Genomic DNA, 19,075 nt, shown 5'->3' on the forward strand with positions numbered 1-19,075 from the left:
GCAAAATCGGTACTTTTAATACTCGTGCTTTACGTATGATATTTTTTTATACACTGTGATAATTTTACTTAAGAAAAATATCTAAATACTTATTTCTCCACTGATGAATGATCAATTCATCGAAAAAGTAGTCAGCTGATTAGTCAATAATGATAATGCTCATTAGTGTTTTGATATTATATGCTATTATAGTAAAATAATAAAGTTAGTTCAAACTCTACCTCCAGTCTGTGTAAGATGGTCACCATGGCAACCAGACCTCTGCGCCCACAACAGTGATGTCGATTTAGTGTATTTAGTGTACATGTATTTAACGTTAGCTAAGATACCAGTTAAATACCTTTTTACTTTTATATTCATATACAGCCCTGTATATGAATAGCCCCCCACTTTGACACTTTAAGGCACATTATAAACGCATGGATTTAACGAAATTCAACTAGAAAGCAATACTGAGCCGCCAACCTGGTAAAAGACGAGTTTTAGGAAGTAGTATTTCTCTGTCGAAGCGTCGTCCAGACTCTTCGCTTACAATACGCACCTCGGCGTATATGCAAAGCTAAAGATGTGTGCTGTCGATATAAAGTTGACACAGTCTTAAAATAACACTTGAAGCGATGCGCGTCTCCTGTACTTGCACTGAGTCGTCGGTTTTGGTCGCATTAGCACTGCCTGTGGACAGAAGCGGCGGCGCGTGCCGCGGCAGACGTGCTCTGTGATTGGACGCGAAACCGGAAGTACTTCCTCTGGAGCGCTTGTGAACACAACATGGCTGGATTACACAGCTGCTCTTATTAGGACACATTCAAGGGGAGACGTCTGTCTGATTGTCATATGAAAGTGTCCAGGCTTCGGAACTCGGACTGGTTTCTCTCGTTTAATACGCGGCTTGTCTTATATGAAGACAGGGTGAAGGCTGAATAATGCACAAGCTCACAAAGGCGGCGCTGGCCTGTAACGGACTTGGGCGATGTTTTGTTACAGACAAGCATATAACTGCTGTAAAAATCATCAGGAGAGGATTAGTGTGTGCAGAACATGGGGACAACTCTGGCAAGAGTGAGGTTTATGATGTTATTATATCCGGGGGAGGAATGGTTGGATCTGCAATGGCATGTTCACTAGGTGAGTGATACCCTCATGGCACTTAGTGGACACATTTTAGTCTGTGACGGTTATTATAAGCCTGTCCACATCAAGATTAAATGTAGTGTTAGAAGGCAATGCAAGGTAGTACTCTATTCATTCACCCAAATGTGCTTATCTGTAGAGAATCGCACAGGAACTTACTCTGAAATCTATTAAAAATGAACTCCCAAGATGTTATGCAACAGAAAAAAAATACGTTGTAAAATTCCTAAATTAAACACACATAACTACACCACAAGATTTTGATAGTCCAGGCTGCTCTGGTAACACTGCTGAGACTTATTTTTACATATGTTTTGTCTTTTTTTAATACATCATTTAACTGTTGACAGGCATGGATCCCAATTTGGTGGGTAAGAAGATTCTGCTGCTTGAAGCTGGTAACAAGAAAGTGATGGACAAGGTTCCAGACGCCTACAGCACCAGAGTCAGCTCCATCAGTCCAGGCTCTGCCACCCTCCTTAGTGGTACAGTATACACTCTTGCAAAGTAACACAAAGAATCAGCATTATCAGATGGTTTAAATCAAGCTTTGTGTTTGTGTTGCAAGGCTTTACACACTTAAAAAGACAGCTTCACCATAGGCAGAAAATAAATCAAAAAGTTATTTCTGTGGTGATTAGCTCCCTTCCTGCTACACTACTAAATAGCTCCCACAAGGTAAGCCAGGGATCAGACACTGTCCGGTCTCCCAGGCTTAGCAGGGATCATATCTGACCGCAGTTGTTCTTCCTGTGATAGGTCACCTGGGATTTTTTCTTAGTTAAGGACGCAAGTTTTTCTACAGCACAGTTTGTACTGTATTCTCATCATAGAATTTGGAGCCAGGGAGTGGGTTATTTCAGGTTGTGTAGCTTTAGCTGAGCTTAATGGACTTTTCTGTAAAACATATCTTTTCTTCTACATTACAGACTGCACAGTCTAGAATCCATTAAAAATAGCTGAACACGACCATCAGTCTAAACCTGTGCATTTTGTTAACGCATGGGATTATGTAGACAGCAATCATTAGGTTAAATTACTTTGATTGTTGGACACATAAGTTCATTCACATTTGTCCTGACTCATGTCTCAAAATAACATCAGCATGTGGTCATCTGAACAATTTAGTTATGAGGGCACGGACAACAACAGTTGCAACATCTCCCCAGTAGGTCATGTGTTCCTGTGCACCATGATAATAGTTTTAGTAATAATAATCTCAAATAGACTCTGTTCCCTTGCACAGTGTGTGGCCAGTTAACTAGTCTTAACTGAATTTAACTCATTCTCCTGAAGAGAGGAAAACACACTCACATTACTAGATTCACACCTGCCTGTTGGTCCCAGTGCTGCTAAATTTTGCCCAGTTCACCTCAGAGTTGACCCTGATCACAAAGACAAGTTGGACCAGTTTCCTCCTACTCTGTACATTATGTAAACATATGTGCTTCCTTTTTTTCTTTAACTTATTTTAGATAAAATTCACAGAATTCATGTTTTGACCTTCAAAATATGATTAGGGTTGTTTGCAATTCAGTGGAAGACAGCGTTGCGTTAAAATTAGTAATGTAATTGTTTTGTAATGTGTTTGTACACAAACAGGTATTGGAGCATGGGAGCACATTACAAAGATGAGGTGCAAGCCGTACAAAAGGATGCAGGTATTTTGATCTTCAGTTCTCTATTACGTTAAGTTGCTTTTTTTTATCCACACAGTACAGTAACCGCCGTTGTACTGCTATGTCAAAAGATCAGAAAAGTATAATTTCAAGACGACAAAAAAAGAAGAAAAAACCTAGAACTGCAACACTGAGTATCTCCCAAAATCCTTCTGTTACACAACTTGAGTTTTTCTGCATATGTTCTCCAGCCTTTCTAATTTACTGGCATACTGTATGTATTTCTGTCATCAATCAATCATAGTACCATGCAATTTGTGGAGAGAAAAATCTGTGACACTCAGCTTCTACTCAGTCATTCCGCTTAATGAACAAGCAACACAATACTGTATCATATAATCATGCATATGGTATGTAATTGTTCTCATTAAAATGGCAAACAGTGGTTTCATGTAACATGCATTTTGTTCATTCCTTTGTGCAATTTATGCCTTTTCAGTAGCTCTGCAGGCTCTGTGGCACACAGGATGCCAAAGAACACAAGGTATATTTAAAAAAAAAAAAAAAAAAAAAGGCCATATCCTAGTTCATTCAGAGTACTGGGTGACTTTCTGACCATGCAAGTTTTAATTATTAAAGCCATCCTTTCTATGAAGAATAAATCATTTTGACATTTTCAAATTGGTACTCGTTCCCGGCATCTTCTAATTATGAAGATTCATGTGAACAACGGGAAGAAGATGAAAGATGAGGAGAGCGGTTGTTTGCTGCAACGTGAAACAGCTTTACGGCTGTGGGTGCAGGCTCAGTCCCTCTTGTAAGATGTGGTCGGTGTGTACCAAACACTCGACCGCAGGGTTTCTCTCTGAGCCTAGGATGTCATCATGCAGTGCCTTACAGTGATTATGGTAGTGTACCTCTCCCATTATACCTTCACTCAGCTACCACTGTTTTGGCTTGTTTGCCCATTGAAACTCGGTCATATACATCTCAGCCATAGTACTGGAAAGTATGTACTGCAGGTCAGCTCTAAATAACACTCTTTCCAACGCAATAAAATACTCCTCTACCTTAAATGTCCAGTAAGCATTGAGGGTTTAGATTTGAAATAGAAGGCAAACAGAGTTTTCGCCATTAAGGCCTCAGTTTGCCCACATTTTTCTCTATAAACTTGGAAGGAAGTGTATTGTTTAAGTCTTGCACAGAAAGCAGTAACTCGTTCTACCCCAAAGCTGCATCATTTCACCCCGCATTAAACAAAACCAAAACAATTTTTGGGCTGGTCTCAGTAAATCTTTCTTCCCAACCACTTATCACAAGTTGCAAACCCACTGCCATTAGTGGTTTTCTGCAGGGTATATCCCCCTACTTTATGGCAAGTTGGAAAAAAGTAGTGCAACAGCATATTACTGCAGAATGATGGGTTCTGTCACCATAGTTACAACCCAGGAGAGGATTAACCTTGTACAAACACTTTTCACCCCCTCATGTTTAACTCAGACGGTGCTTTCAGGGTTGGAATTACAGTTGCCTAAAACTATATCTCATTCTGCCGCTTTTGGTTGCGGATAAATATTGACTTGCTCTGTAATGTTCACAAACATGTCATTTGTTATTTGTGTTTCCAAGAAAATGTTCGCGAAAATCCACATCACAAAGTGTCACTTGGTCCTCCACCTCAGAGAGCTCCATTAAGCTGAAATCAGCCGTCCCAGCCACAGGGGTGTTGGTGACCCTCGTTGCTCTTGGTTTGATGTATGTAGGCTGTGCCAGCCTCCAACAGCAGCTAACGACTTTGATGTGTTCAGCTCAGTGAAGCTGCCCTTTGCTGCCTGGCTATATATATGGAAAGGGGATGCATTTAAGGATAGACTTGTAGACCACAGGCATAATTGGTCTCTCATTTAGGTTTGGGATGCCTGCTCAGATGCCCTGATCACATTCGATAAGGAGAACCTGCAGGACGAGATGGCGTACATCGTGGAGAACGACATCGTTGTGGCTGCACTCACCAAACAGCTGGACAGTCTGTCCGGTAAGCAGAGCAGTTATGATTAAAACATGACGTGCCACACAGTAGCAGTGCTCTGTAAGACCTCTTGAATCGTGTTCCATCTGCCTAATGGATCCTGAGTCTGGCAGCTAATGCAACCACATTTATTCCATCCTGTTCCCCAGGTTTTGTTTATTTGTACTCTCTCTCGGTGACTGTTTTTAAAGACAAGTTAAGCTCTTGGAGCCATCCACGTTTTTCCTGCAGTTTCAATCAAAACCCTCACATTTTGGAAACTGCAGAACCCCGGCACCCTCTGAGGACACGTGAAGTGGTCCAGTGACCTATTTAAAGCTGCCATGTGCTCCCAAGCTTTGCCACCTCTTAAGACACTAAAGCGCTGACAGCGTGTAGTGCTGCATTGCTGTTGACATTAGACCAACTTTTGTGAGGTTCTCAAATAAAACTTAGCTCTGCTATGTGCTTGACAGTTAGTGGCATATTTATAAACAGTTTTCAACATTTTGCACCAAACAACGGATGTGTGGTTACAGCACGTTTTTGCCTCATGTGCCTCCCATTTGTCCGCTTCTCTCTCTCTCCCCTCTCATTTTAGCCGTGGTGTTGTTATGCACAAGATCCAGTACATGAGAAGTATGCTCCCCACCAGCTGTTTTCAATGCAACCCAGCTCTCCACTCACTGAAAACCCATATTTGACATTTGTGTTCAGGAACTAGTAGTCTTTCTTTGGATGGGTCCTGATCCAAGTCGGCATGGGCCAACGTAGCTCGGGATCCTTTCATGTTTTGGGATGACCAGCTGCTTGATATTTTTGGAGGACAAGCAGTTTCAGTGCAAAATCCAACGCGCTGGCAGTGTGTGCAAAGTGTGGTGTGGTGTGCTTGTAGATAAACACTATTAGTCAGTGCAATGTGGCAGGCCAAGACCATTAAGAAGATTGTCAGATGCGAACTTCGGCAGCTACCATGTGCCAGGGAGGAAAACCAGTGGTGTTTTATGAGGTGGTTTATAGATCTTCCACTGCTCTAGCTGCAGGCAAACCATCTTTTCATTTTTTTTTAAGAAAAAAGTAGCAAAGCACTGATTTAGCGTGATGATACATACGCAGGACTAAGATTGATCCCTTTGTTGTGAGAGAATCACAGCAGCTGCCATTTTATTTTAAGGATCACTGCTTTTTTTTCTCCCCATTTTTTTTTCCCTTTTTCATTTTCTTTTCTGCAGCCTTTGTAGTCACCGGTTTTATGTCCCTGTTGTTTGTCAGATAATGTGCAAGTTAAGTACAGGTCCAAGGTGGTGAAGTATACTTGGCCCATGCCCCACCAGGCAGTAGACTACATCCCATGGGTCCAGGTCACTTTGGCCAACGGAGAGACTCTTCAGACCAAGCTGCTGGTCAGTTTGATTCCATCACACATGTTGTACTTGTTCCTCCGTCCTTCTCCTTTTTGGTTTTTACTGTTTTCCTTTTTCTCATCTGTTTTTCAGATTGGAGCCGATGGACCAAACTCAATGGTGAGGCGGGAGTTAGGGATACCCACCGTCAAGTGGAATTATGACCAGTCTGCTGTTGTTGCTGTGCTTCACCTATCAGAAGTGAGTATCACATTCAACACAGGCATATAGCGTAATTCTTACTACTTTTTATAAATGTGTATAATTTGCGCACACAGATATTTAAGCAAGAATTATTGTATGTTACTGAGTTAATTTACTCAGTGTTTTTATTATTACAGTTATTTTAATGCCACATCTGTCAGCAGGCAGAGAACAATACACCCACCCAGCAGAACCCTTTATAATATCTTGTTTTAAATCTTGTTTTTATGTGCAATATATGTAATTAAAATATAGCTATACAAAACAATGCCAAACTATTTCAGCACAATATTTAATTTAATTTAATTTATGTGTTGAACAGCCCACGGAGAACAATGTCGCATGGCAGAGGTTCCTCCCAACAGGACCCATTGCTATGTTACCGGTAATATATCTACATCATCATTTACTGTAGTCGCAGTTGTTGCAAAATATCCATCTGTCACATGGCATTTGATAAAGCCTCAGCATCCATGTTCTGTGCACTGCAGTTGTCGGACACAGAGAGCTCTCTGGTGTGGTCAACCAGCCATCGGCTCGCAGAGGAGCTGTTGGAGCTGGATGAGGAGAGCTTTGTCGACGCCATCAACTCTGCCTTCGTAAGTCTCTCTCGAACCGTTAAACAGCTGATGTTGTATTTTCCGGTCAGATTTCACATCTGTCAGTAAGATCTTGCAACATTTCTGTAATTTGTGTGCAGTGCACTCTAGCTTGCAGGGGTTCTCCATGGACTTACTCACATGTTGAGCTGTTTTCAGTGACTCACACAAACAATATTGTCATTGTTTTGCCCAGGACTTTAAACAATACTAATATTTCACTGCGGGAATGATGTACCTATCCATTCTTTTTATGTTTGGAGAAACTCCTTTTTCCCAAGCTGGCTATTTTTACTGGGCCTGCTGATGGACGGGGTCACCACGATTGAGTCACGTTTGGTTTTAGGCCTGGTTTGCTAATTAAACCTGTGGTCTCCCAGTGTCGACCATTACTGCATGGAATGTTTTTCAAACAGAGCTAATTCAACTGCATAGCCTGGCCGGCATCTTCTTTTAATTAGCCCAGCTCCCGAGGCCCTGCCAAACCAGTTAGTTAGGGAGGAGAAAAAAAAAGCACTTTCGCTGGCCTGGAGTTCTGCTTTGCTCCTATGTCAGCTAATTTCTTTGTCCACTCAAAAGGATAATGTCTATTTTCTCTCTTTTCTGGCCATTTTTTCTCTGCCTGTGAATACGTCTGTGTCTTCCTGCCTGTCTGTCTGCGTGTTCACTGACAGTGGAGTAATGAGAACCAGTCAGAGCTGATCGAGACGGCTGGCTCTCTGTTCCGTGGCACCCTGTCAGCCATCATGCCGTCTGCAGGTTCACCTCGACAGCTCCCTCCAAGTGTGGCAGGGATCGGCCCGAAGAGCCGGGTCATGTTCCCACTGGGCATGGGTCATGCATCAGAGTACATCAGGCACCGGGTGGCTCTGATTGGGTAAGATAAAGTGCAGAAAGTAATGGTCTACACATACGCTTAGGTGCTGTTAATTGTTTACATACTTACACAGTTAATCTCTTTCTTCACATGTAAGGAAATGGCTGTTTGATTTTGCAGTGTGCATAAAATAGCTCGCCATGCACTGAATGTATTTGGATAGTGGAGGTTATGTTTGTCTTTGAAGGGATGCAGCCCATCGTGTCCATCCTCTGGCGGGTCAGGGAGCCAACCTGGGCTTTGGGGATGTGGCTTGCCTCACACAGCTCTTGAGCCAGGCGGCCTTTAACGGGAAGGACCTGGGTCAGTGAGAATTCTAAACAGACACAAGCGCTGCAACTATAGCGCAGTGGTTTCCCCTAAGCTCTTTTCCATAGCCCCAGCTGAAATGCATGCTGTTACTCTGGATTATAAAAAGCATCAGCTTTTCCGGCAACATTTATTTGATGTTTTTCTGCTCATTTTGCCAGGAACTATATGTAAGTTGCTTTTCATAAAAATGGAAATCCTGTTATGAGATGTTGTATTTATTTTTCCTTCTGTTAAATGTTCTGAAGTCAAAATAGCACCACGGCCTAATGTAGAAAACATATGACAGACATACACAAACTTAAAACTGTGTCTTCAGTTGTTAACCCTAAGTCTTTGCTTGTTTGTGCAGGAGCGATGCAGCACTTATTAGAATATGAAACTGAACGGCAGCGCCACAATCTGCCCATGATGGCTGCCATCGATCTCATGAAACGCCTTTACTCCACTAACTCTGCTCCTGTGGTTCTCCTACGCACCTTCGGTCTGCAGGCCACCAACATGCTCCCAGCGCTAAAAGTAAGCTCCCTCTCTTCTAGCATGTCCTCCTGTACGTCCCTGTGAACCTGGCCACCACTCAGATAACATCAACCACCTGTCAAACCTAAGCTCCGCCTCCACTCCGTACCCACCCTCCACCCTCTTTTCTGATTACACGGAGCTTTTCTTTAGTGGTGCCTATAATTTCCAGGGTTCTGAACCTACTACTATGGCATCTAAGTTTAGCCCCAAATTTAGTGTTACCAAAAGTGTGTGGGTGGGGTGCAGGGCTGGCCCTGGGGCAGCGGACAGCGGTGTTGGCTTTGTGTTTTCACACCCCTTTTATTACCGACCACTCATGTGAAATGGCTTTATTCCCTACTAAGTGATCTAGACCAACACAACTGTAACTGGTTGTAAAGGCATTTCACTGTGGAGGCACAAACGTGACATCTTTTCCATATTAAATGATGTGATTTCACTGGTTTACAGGTCTTGTATAGAGGTCTGCAGTCCCTCTCACTTGTAACAGAGCTTTTTAAGTGCAAATCAAAGCTTACTGAGTTTTTGAGTTGATGTCTTTTTTGCCTCTGCAGGAGCAGATCATGGCATTTGCAAGCAAGTGATACATCCATCACGCAGAGGCCACTGATGGCTCTCCACTGACTGTGAGCTCTAAAGGCTGTAAAAATTGTGAATTTAAAAAAAAAAAAAAAACTAAGTTAATAAAGATTTATTTTACTCTATTGGGATTTTTTGTTTCTTGTGTGTGCTCAGGTGTATGACAAATCCACTTCAGCTAGTAGTGCACTATTTTGCAGCTGTCCAGAGCATATTGTGACTTATCAAAAGCATAAAAACTGTTGATTTTATGTCAAAATCCCTTACTACTTTGCAGCTACACTTCATAGACCCAATTCTGAATTATCCAACAAGTACCACACCTGTGCTATGACACATGAAGTATTTCATTCTTAGTGGGAACTGTAGTCTGTACAGTCACGGATAATTTCATAAACTCAGTATTGAAAGATGTCGGAAAGGATGGTCTTGATCAAACAAAGTATAGCTATAAACGAAGCACATTTTTCATGTTTTATTAAAACATACATGTATAGTATACACTTATTCCACTGGATTTAATAAAAACAACAATTTACATATTGTCAGTCATCAGGTTATTCATACTGATGAACATAGAGGCATTTCTGAGCAATTGTGCAGCATAAAGTTTTTGCAATGTCAAAGCAGTTCCTGTCAAAGTATTTCACTAATATAAGTTTACATTATGTATATACAGCAGTAGTTATTGAACACGTTGAATACTGAAAAGACAGCAAAGGCATGGCTTAGAGAGCAGTTACACAGAAAGTCCAAGAGTTAATATTTGACGAGGATAATTAAAATACTCTACATTAGATAAACTTTCAGTTAATTAAATATTTGTACAGTTCACAAGAAACATGACAAACAGAATTCAGTATTACTAATGATTTTGAGCGACCAGCAACAAGTGAAGGAGTCATGGGTTTCAAACTTTTTGCGTAATTTCTGTTTACATTTTTGTTGTATTTAATGACTGTAAATTATGTTGTTGGATGCACTATCTACCCTTGATGAGAGGTTTTTCTTTTGCTAGTCTAAAATACAGTTCAGACCCAGGGCCCCTGCAATTTAGCCACACATGATAAGGTCTTTTTCCTCTCTAGACAAAACAAACAATAATGGCTGAACTTTAAAAATACAGGCATTAACCTCATACTTGTAAAAGCTGTACAACACAGTATGTGAGAGGCATCTCCCCACAGCGCTCTCTTTGCCCCCCTGAGTCATGATGAATCCAGCACTAATGATGAATATGTACAACTCTTTTGTCGACATCAAAGCATCTAATCATGTCTCAGCTACAATATCTGCAAATAAAGTGTTATGTGCAAAGTTGAAGGAAAGAAGCTGTATGGTTTTCGTCCGCTCAATTTCCAATGATGTCTAACTTGTCTAGGGGCAAATGAATTAGGGTCCTGTGAGATCATTTACTGCTAGAATATAAAGAAGGTTGATTTACAAGCATTTAGAAAGACAACTATGGTTGCACTTGCAGCAACTAGTCTGTTAAAGGTTTTCCACTGTACTGTACAGTGCACACCAGGACCACAGTAAGCACCAAAATACCATGACTGGTTGTATTGCTTCTAAATGACCCTCTACACCCTTTACAGGTAGGTGAGAAAGACATTTCAGATCAGACACCCATAAGGAATCAAAAATGTAAACGTTTTACAAAAATAAAGTCAGCCCACCAGTTATGAGCTCAACATACAGTAGAAATAGCTGGCCTTATAAAAATATAGTGATTTTTTTTTTTTTTTTCAACAGTTCTTGGAGCGTTCGCAGGGTGCTGAGGTTGAGAAAACGAAGGAGGGGCGTGGTGGGGACCAGGTGTGTCTGTGAGGGGACGGGCTGATCGAGGGTGGACGGAGGAAGGGAAGCCCCACAGTGACAGACTGTCCCTCTCAGTGCCGGCTGCAGCGACAGCGAGTTGTCCTTAGTGGATGTTGAGGTTTCTGAAGTAGTCAAAGGTTGCCCCCAGGGCCCAGCTGGTCTCCACGTTGTTCACCTTCTTGGCTAGCTGTTGAACAGAATGAGAGGAGGATCTCCATCAAAACCACAAAGAAGCAAACACTGTACAGACAGAAAATGAAGGTTTGTCACACCGCTTTTCATATCATTTGTCTCTTACATCCACTGTCCACAGTAACAAGGCCCTGATTCGCTCACCTGCAGCACAGTGCTGTCCTTGAAGCCAAAGCCCTCCTTTAGCAGACAGGTGATATATGTCATATCCATGCAGAGGAAGGGGCTGATAGCACGGTATTTGGTCATTTTGTTGCACACTGCAAACACAAGAAGCCCCAGGTTTCAGACATGACATTAACACAAGTTTCACATATGTCTGACAAAACAAAAAAAGCATTTGTTGCATCATATGATAGAAACACGTTCCATGTATTAACAAAAAAAAAAAAAAATCTTTTCTAACCTGTGTGCTACATGATTAAAAGATGACCTTTCTGTTTTGTTTGGCTGAATAAACAGGGAGGTGCGAGGAGAACGGCTGAGGGTCAGCACAAGGCTGCGGGTGGGTGGCGTTGTTAAACAGCCTTGTACAGTGTGTGTGTGTGTGTGTTTCAGCATGTGTCAGCCTCCAGGTGGTGTGTGGCTGTCAGGTGCCCTCCTGCCTGGGCCAGACAGACATCTTCGGCTCAGCTGCCAGCCCTGCCTGAGCCAGACTTGTTCCTCGAGACCATGTGACAGTGTTCTCACAACACAAACAGCCTTACATAACACACCAACTCATTCCTACTTGTTAGAAATCTGCTTCTACATGGGCCTTACAGGTGTGACAAACTAGAGCTGATAAGCATGGTGTGCATTGGCTAAATATACTAAAACATTTTATGGTGATGTTAACATGTATTTACTCTATAATTAACTACACTTGTTTTAACATCTGGCTCCATAACACATTTTAGCAAATAATCAGTTACTTTTTACTGTTGTAGTAAATTCTCTTTTGACAGGATAAGCTGTGCCAATTTGGCGCCATTATACCAAGAGTTTTGGGCACAAACAAGCTTTGGTGCTTTTGTTGTTTAGAGCATAGAGTGTTTCGCATGAAGTCTCAGCGTTTGGATGACTGATATATATAACTTGTAAGATTGTTGGTTTCATACACAAGTTTATCCAACCCTAGAGAAGATAACATGTAACTCTTACCTTCCTTGGCTCTCTTCTTAAAATCCCTCACTTCAACCGCACCACCTCGACTGCCATCTGTGCAGAAAAAAAAAACAAACATGCAATTTGAATACCTATTTTGTGCAAAAGATGATAATTAGCACGAAAGATGGAAGGTGACTCTTTGGTCTGTGCCTACTCACCGATGAGGCCAGACTCCACAGCTCTGTCAAAGTAGTAGGAGAAGGCGTAGAAGACGCTGCTGCCCTTCACCTCATAAGGCTGGTGCACTATGCCTTTGATTACCTTCATCACCTCATAGTAGCACAGCTTATAGCCTGCATAACCTGTAGAAAGACAAGGCAGAAGATGTAGTTTTGTAAGAGAATAATTGAACTAAGTAATGAAACGTGGAGTACACAGCCATTTAAAGGTGCAGTGGATGGAATGCAATAGAGAGAGAGCGGAACCTCAGTTTGAGGTCAGCCGAGGGTTGAAGCTTGGGGGTTCACCAGATAATATACAAGGGAAGCCCAAGAAGGACAAGTTTCACACATCCCCGTGGGTATGGTTGGCACAATTATGCCGGCAAAACCATGTGCTGACAAGAGTGGCAGTAAGCGCAGCCCTGTTGGGCTGTCTATTTTTACCACATAATTGTGAGCGGTCCAGATCAAGCCGCTCGTTACATAAAAAAAATAACAACTCAGGGACAAGCCCAGCATCTTTTGGCTACTTGACTGTGGTATGGGAGTGACTGCCTTATTTGTGAAGTTAACTGACAGTTTTCTTTTCGTTTAAATACAAGGTTGAGTGCAGTATAATTGTTCAAGAGGGAAGGCAGAGAGAGAGAGGATGACAAAACATGCGTTTGGCGCCAAGGTTACAGAAACTTCAGCGGATAAATGTTCTCGTGTGAGACTGTATTATACTGTACTCTATTGTGTTCCAGAGTAAAGAAAGGAATGCACGGATCGCTGGATCCAAGGCACTGGGAAGGCAATCAAAACCTCAGAGTGCTTTTATCTTACCGTCTGGAATCCCGCTAACTTTGTAGGTGGTTCCTCCAAAAGTCACATCTTCTCTGAACTTCTTTGGGAGGCAGGAGCTAGTGAAGACTTTCCAATCTAGACCTGGGAAAACAAAAAAACCGTTTGCCATCTTCCAATGACAACACTTATGAAAGAATAGAAAAGTGATAAAAGGTAGTAGATACTCTACCATCAGCTCCTAGTGCCCCAAGAGTTGCCAGTCGAGCCGCATACAGCCCATTTCCAAGGTAACTATGTGATGGTGACACACAATTATGGTAAGTTTTTAGATAAATATGTATGTATTACTCTTGTTTCTTCTTTGTCTGTTATTTACCTGTGTGTGTAGAGTTGATATGTATGGTTAAACAGGTTGAATCTGGCAATGTAACTGGTGGGAGCAGACTGAACGGTTTTCTGTTGGAAAAACAACATATGTTTAGTTCTGTAAATGTTTTTTTTTTTTTTTGCTTCAGCAGTTTTAAATAGACAAATTTTACTATATCAAATATTTAATTCACCTTTGACTTGGGAAGGAAAGTGATTTGTGTAGATCCTCCACCCAAATCCAGGATCCCCACTGTCCTCCTTGTGTTGGAGTACAAGTGACCTATAGCAAATAAGCACAAAGTTAAACTCATCACACTGGATGAAGGAAACAGAGACACAACAAACAGAGAATCCTGTGTGAACTTGTGTCTTTATCTCAGTTTTAGTTTAATTATTAATTATTACAACATCATGTCTGTGCCCTCCAGGAGGGAAAATAATTTACTGGTTTGAAGCTTCAAACCAGTAAATTATCTTCCCTCCTGGAGGGAAAATACTTTACTGGTTTGAAGCTTCAGGTTGTTGTTTAAACTAAATTTCATGGTGCCATAGCTGTGTGGAAAATCAGAGGAAATATTGCTTGTTTTTGCAACCTGTGTGGGGCCAGTGATTCAAGCACATAACCTCAGACAGGAGACAAGAGTCTTTCACTGCCGGACCTCTGTGTACACTGGAGCCTCAGATATGAGCCTTGTAACCACTAACACTACCATAGCAAAACACAAGCAATGTCTTACCTGTAAGGAAGTTCACTGTGACCCAGGCGAGGACTCCTAAAACAGCACATGGGTGAAAATGTGTGCATTAGTTCATAAAAAAAAAACCTGAGAGGTGATTACAGCTGACCTATGCTAAAGTTTCCCATTCAAAGGCATTCAGGCTCACATAAATAAAGTGGAGACGACGCTTAGTCATGTTCTCCTTCATTAGCCTGATATTGAAGCACCAGCGTTGGTCCACCGACATGTAGGATTGCAGACCAGCCCAGGTAATTACAATTGTCTCAGATGTCAAGTTATTGCGCTCATAAAGTGAGGATAATGAATGGCACATAGTGTATGATGAAACATAACATAGTGAGGGTGTCTTAATGAGTGATGTGGAGGATCGCACTAAATTATTGGGTGTGGGACGGCGACTCACGCTGCCATATTTATTTGTCTCAATGAGGTAGTAACAGACCTCTTGTAAAAAAGAATAATAAGAGCAGTACTGTTTGATCCATCTTCAGTGAATGAGGCAGCTAAAGCACCTGGTTTAAAGAAAACTGTTGCATTTGTTGTATATTAATATAAACTGGCATTAAAAGATAACCTACCTTCATTTTTTCCATTCATGAGGGAAACACTGTTGTTTGGCACAAAGAAAGGGGACTCATCAAATACGTCTCGTACCTGTGGAATACATCATTTCATTAGAATTATCTTCCACCCATGTCTTAAAACAAGTTCATTATACTAAACTGCACAGCCAAGTACTCTGCTGTTGTTAGGGATCTTGTGTATCCAGACTTTGGAAGACAAACTGTGTCTGTTCTGTTTTAGAGTGACAGATAACTCAGCCACAAGCATGGCTGGAACAGTAGCCTGGATTTAATACTTTAAATGACAAATATGGTTACTCCACACAACCTCACAACAGCTGTTTTTTTGCAACATGATAGCCACCAAATGGGCAGACTAGCTGTCTTTTTTTTCAGTGACACTTGTAAGCACTTAGTGGTTTCTCATCCCGTTCCTTGGCGGGACGGGTGGTGTCTGTGCCAAACTGTCTGAGGGCAGAGAGAAAACGTGCCTCACCTCCTTCAGAAGAGCATTGGCTTTGTCCTCTGGGAGCAGACGCAGACCCGCTGTGGCCTTCAGGACCACCGGGGTCCTCCTCCACTCCTCCTCTGGGACTGTCTTTTTGGCAATCTTCAGCAACTGTCTGATGGTGTTGCCACCCTGCGGAGGAGATGGCGATCAGGAAGAGACAGCAGAATTAAGATTTGTGGCCAATCAGAGAACACAAGGAAAGACAGATATTTCATAAGTTAATTAAGAAATATATTTAGTAATTAAAGTATTGTTGAACTCAAGGGTAGGTTAATATGACAAACACGAGTGGGAAGCAGTGACAGCATCAGCAGGAGGCATTTTTATAATTACACCATGTTTACATCACATGAGCCCAACCCAAAGAAAATCCCAGTGGTTTTGGTGGTTTGCAGACAGTGAACCAACTCCCTAATTTACCTGATAATTAATAATGAGTGATGGCATAAACACGCATTCATACCTCTTCAGGGTTGTCCTTGTAAGCAGACAGTCCGGGCTTCACAGCATGGTACATTTCATTGTCCAGAACTGGCAGCTCAACTAAAAAAGAAGTCAGCAGACAGTTCATAAACTAAGAGAGGCAACAGTATAATATTTGGGGATATACAAAAAGAAACTTCAGTGCGTGTAATTGCATAGTTTTTCTTTTACAGCTCAAGATATTTAGACTGTGGCACTTCACCTACATCCTGGTTCAGTTTAGAGGTCTGCTTCCTACACAGTTGAGTCAGACAGGCAAATTAAATGTCCACCTTGGCTACTTTTAGAAGCTGCATTGCCCATGCACTTTGCCAGTGCATGCTTGTCCTTACACCACACAGTGAATGACCTAACAGCAAGCAGACAGAGTGGGAGCCAGCAGCATGTGCAAAGCTCTACTATTGGTTTAGAGAGGGAGAGAGAGTATGTGAGAGAGAGAGTGAGAGAGAGACTAGTGCGCTTACCAGGGTCCTTCTGGATGAACTTATAGATGTGGATCCTGGTGCCTGTGCTCCCAGCGTCAAACATGATCCCATAGAAAACACGACTCATGTTGACAGGGGAGGAGGCTTCAGGTACCGGCTGGTAAACCTCAGGCTGGTGGTAAGGCTCAGGTGCAGGATGCACGACTTCAGGTACCGGGTGGAAAGCCTCTGGTATGGGGGGGATGACTTCAGGTGCCGGGTGGAAGACTTCGGGGATCTCGGGGTAGGTCGGCACGCCAGGCTGCGAGACTTCAGGCACCGGGTTGGAGACCTCAGGGAGGAGGTTCTCCGTGTTGGCGGAGTGCTCCCGGTAGCGGTAGAAGTGGGGGACGTAGCGGTGGTGCCGGTAGTAAGTCGCCTCAGCTATGAGGCTCCCAGCCAGAAGCCACACGGATAAAGTGAGGAGCAGGCTCGGCGTGGCCATTGTTTTCACAGCCGGAGAGAAGAGACAGCTGGAGCAAGACAGAAAAAAAAGGGAGAGCTGAAGAGAAGACGCCTTGGTGCTGGATGCTGGAGTGGAAGACTGAGAGAGGCCCTGAGGAGAGAGTAGTGGAGATGGAGAGAGGCAGAGTGGATGCGATGCACACTCAGGACTGTCCGGTCATCTGTTCACAGTATATAAAGACATAAGGGCTTGGCATGGGGCCACACCGACAGCAGCCATCCACCAATCCTGTGGCGGTCCATCCCAACTCCATCAGGAGTCCCCCCTCCTGTGAGCTGAGCTGGAGACGGACTACCTGCCTACCAACAGCTTCTCCCATTTTTTTTTTTTTTTTTTTTTTTTAAGAGAAGGAGGAGGAGAATTATTTTTGGCTATGTTTTTCCCCTCCTCATCTTTACTGGTTATTGTGGAGCCAAAAAAATCCCCTTAAGAAAGGAGAATGGGGTTTATAAAGAAGTCAAAATGAATGGTTATGAATGGTTCACAGTGAAGAGAAATGGTCTTAAAATACTTTTTATGGGTGTATTTAAGACTTGTATAGTAACTTGACTCAGAAATCCCTTCACCCTGCAAACTCTGGACTTTCACAACTTGTCAAGTGCTCAGATTTGGCTACTGCCTAAATTAGGAGTGATTGAAGTTTCTTCTTAGCAGTTATAAAAGCACATCTCTAGAGATTTGATATTAATTATTGCAGTTTTAAAGTAGCAACTTAAAACCACAATTTTTTATTTTCTTCAATCATTTTGGAATGAACCTTTACCATCTAGGTGCTGGTGAGTTTTGTTCTGTTTATTTTGGGGGTTTTGTGGGGAAGAAAATAAATGAAACAGCAACAGAAAATACTTTATTTCTGACTGAATGCATTGTTTTATTATTTATCCTAGTATTACCACCTCTACGAAGTCATGTTCAGTAGCCTGAATGAATCATGCATGTATGGAAAAAAAATTCCTCTGAACTTCCTCTTCATGATCTTGCAATAATCACCACATTAAATCCACTGCAGCAGTTTCACCAACCTTAAAAAATGCAAATGTGACCTGCACTCCAGCTGGCATAAAAGTTAAAAGAATGTTAGCAATCATCTCACTCCCACTCATCTCTGTGTTAACCACAGGCTTTCCAAGGGAAAAATATTTGGGCAGCAAGGCACGTTTCACGAGAGAATGCATGAAAAGCATGAGTGGCTGTTTCTCTGCTTTAGGTGGGTGGTTGGCACGGCACCATAAGCCGTGCTGCAATGTATCAGTTAATGCTTTCTCATGTAATGTTCAGAGTTTTTGGGCTTTAGCTGCAGGATGCAGAGGCATCAGCGACATCCAACAGCAGCGGAGCACAGAGGCACATCAACTCAGAGACCTTACATGAACTGAGATTTGTACTGGGCTGTGATATTTTTCACCCACTTTGTATCAACAGAAAGACGACAGAGCTCTGAAACAGAAAGCGCTAGTAGACTAGAGGCGTCCCCTGGGGAACTGACCCTGTCCCAACCCTGACTTAACATGTGCTTATACGAGACAGTTTCACCTCATGCAGCAGGCGATTGAAGCAGAAACCAAGCTGTCAGTCAGCCCAGCCAGGAGGGTAAGAGGAGGGCAGAGGTCTTGCAGATGGGCACAAGAGAGTGCAGGAAGTCCACAGAGAGGACAATGTGGGGAGGGTGGGGCTTGGCACCAGCGTTCACCCATCATGCCACTCCACTCCCAGGACACTCGACTGTGCAAAGCACTGTTCCAACACTGTAATTTGGACTAAAAATATTGGACTTTCTTTCCTCCTTCCTTTTTTTCTAAATACTGTGGCTACTTTTTTCAATCCTGTGGCTCACCAGAATGGTCGTTCGCCCCTATCAAAGCGTACATGTGCAGGACCTCTCACTGACTGCTGCCCATAGACGTACTGGTCGCATGTTAACAGTGTGATAATGTGACTAATAAAACCTGAATCAAAACGTCTTTAAAAAATATTAAAGTGGAAGTTTTGTCTGGAGTGTGTGTTCAATTTTCAAATTGCAGTGAGTTATTTTCTTGCTGTTAATGTTCAGACACATCCTGTGGTTGATGTCGCAGTTAAAATGGATCATGTTCGGTGTTTGGACAGCTGCAATCCACCT

At 42.5% G+C, this 19,075-nt stretch overlaps 2 protein-coding genes across 2 annotated transcripts; one reads left to right on the forward strand and one right to left on the reverse strand.

The window, feature by feature from the left end:
* Positions 1-758: 758 nt before the first annotated feature.
* coq6 (coenzyme Q6 monooxygenase) lies at positions 759-9,356 on the forward strand. The gene is made up of 12 exons (XM_041061503.1): positions 759-1,125; positions 1,482-1,616; positions 2,734-2,792; positions 4,659-4,785; positions 6,031-6,161; positions 6,255-6,362; positions 6,688-6,750; positions 6,857-6,964; positions 7,639-7,841; positions 8,029-8,144; positions 8,503-8,669; positions 9,227-9,356. Exons 1-12 carry the CDS (start codon positions 924-926, stop codon positions 9,254-9,256), a joined length of 1,449 nt encoding a protein of 482 aa, XP_040917437.1. The 5' UTR covers positions 759-923; the 3' UTR covers positions 9,257-9,356.
* A 1,602-nt stretch (positions 9,357-10,958) lies between these two features.
* Positions 10,959-17,876, reverse strand: entpd5a (ectonucleoside triphosphate diphosphohydrolase 5a). Its single transcript, XM_041060481.1, has 13 exons — positions 16,491-17,876; positions 16,007-16,086; positions 15,529-15,672; positions 15,048-15,123; positions 14,467-14,502; positions 13,921-14,009; positions 13,737-13,816; positions 13,590-13,651; positions 13,400-13,501; positions 12,572-12,715; positions 12,408-12,464; positions 11,409-11,524; positions 10,959-11,259 (listed from the first exon to the last, which is right to left on the reverse strand). Exons 1-13 carry the CDS (start codon positions 16,933-16,935, stop codon positions 11,176-11,178), a joined length of 1,515 nt encoding a protein of 504 aa, XP_040916415.1. The 5' UTR covers positions 16,936-17,876; the 3' UTR covers positions 10,959-11,175.
* Positions 17,877-19,075: the final 1,199 nt, after the last annotated feature.

This window comes from Toxotes jaculatrix, chromosome 17 (assembly GCF_017976425.1).
Source record: "Toxotes jaculatrix isolate fToxJac2 chromosome 17, fToxJac2.pri, whole genome shotgun sequence".
NCBI classification, from domain to species: Eukaryota; Metazoa; Chordata; class Actinopteri; family Toxotidae; genus Toxotes; species Toxotes jaculatrix.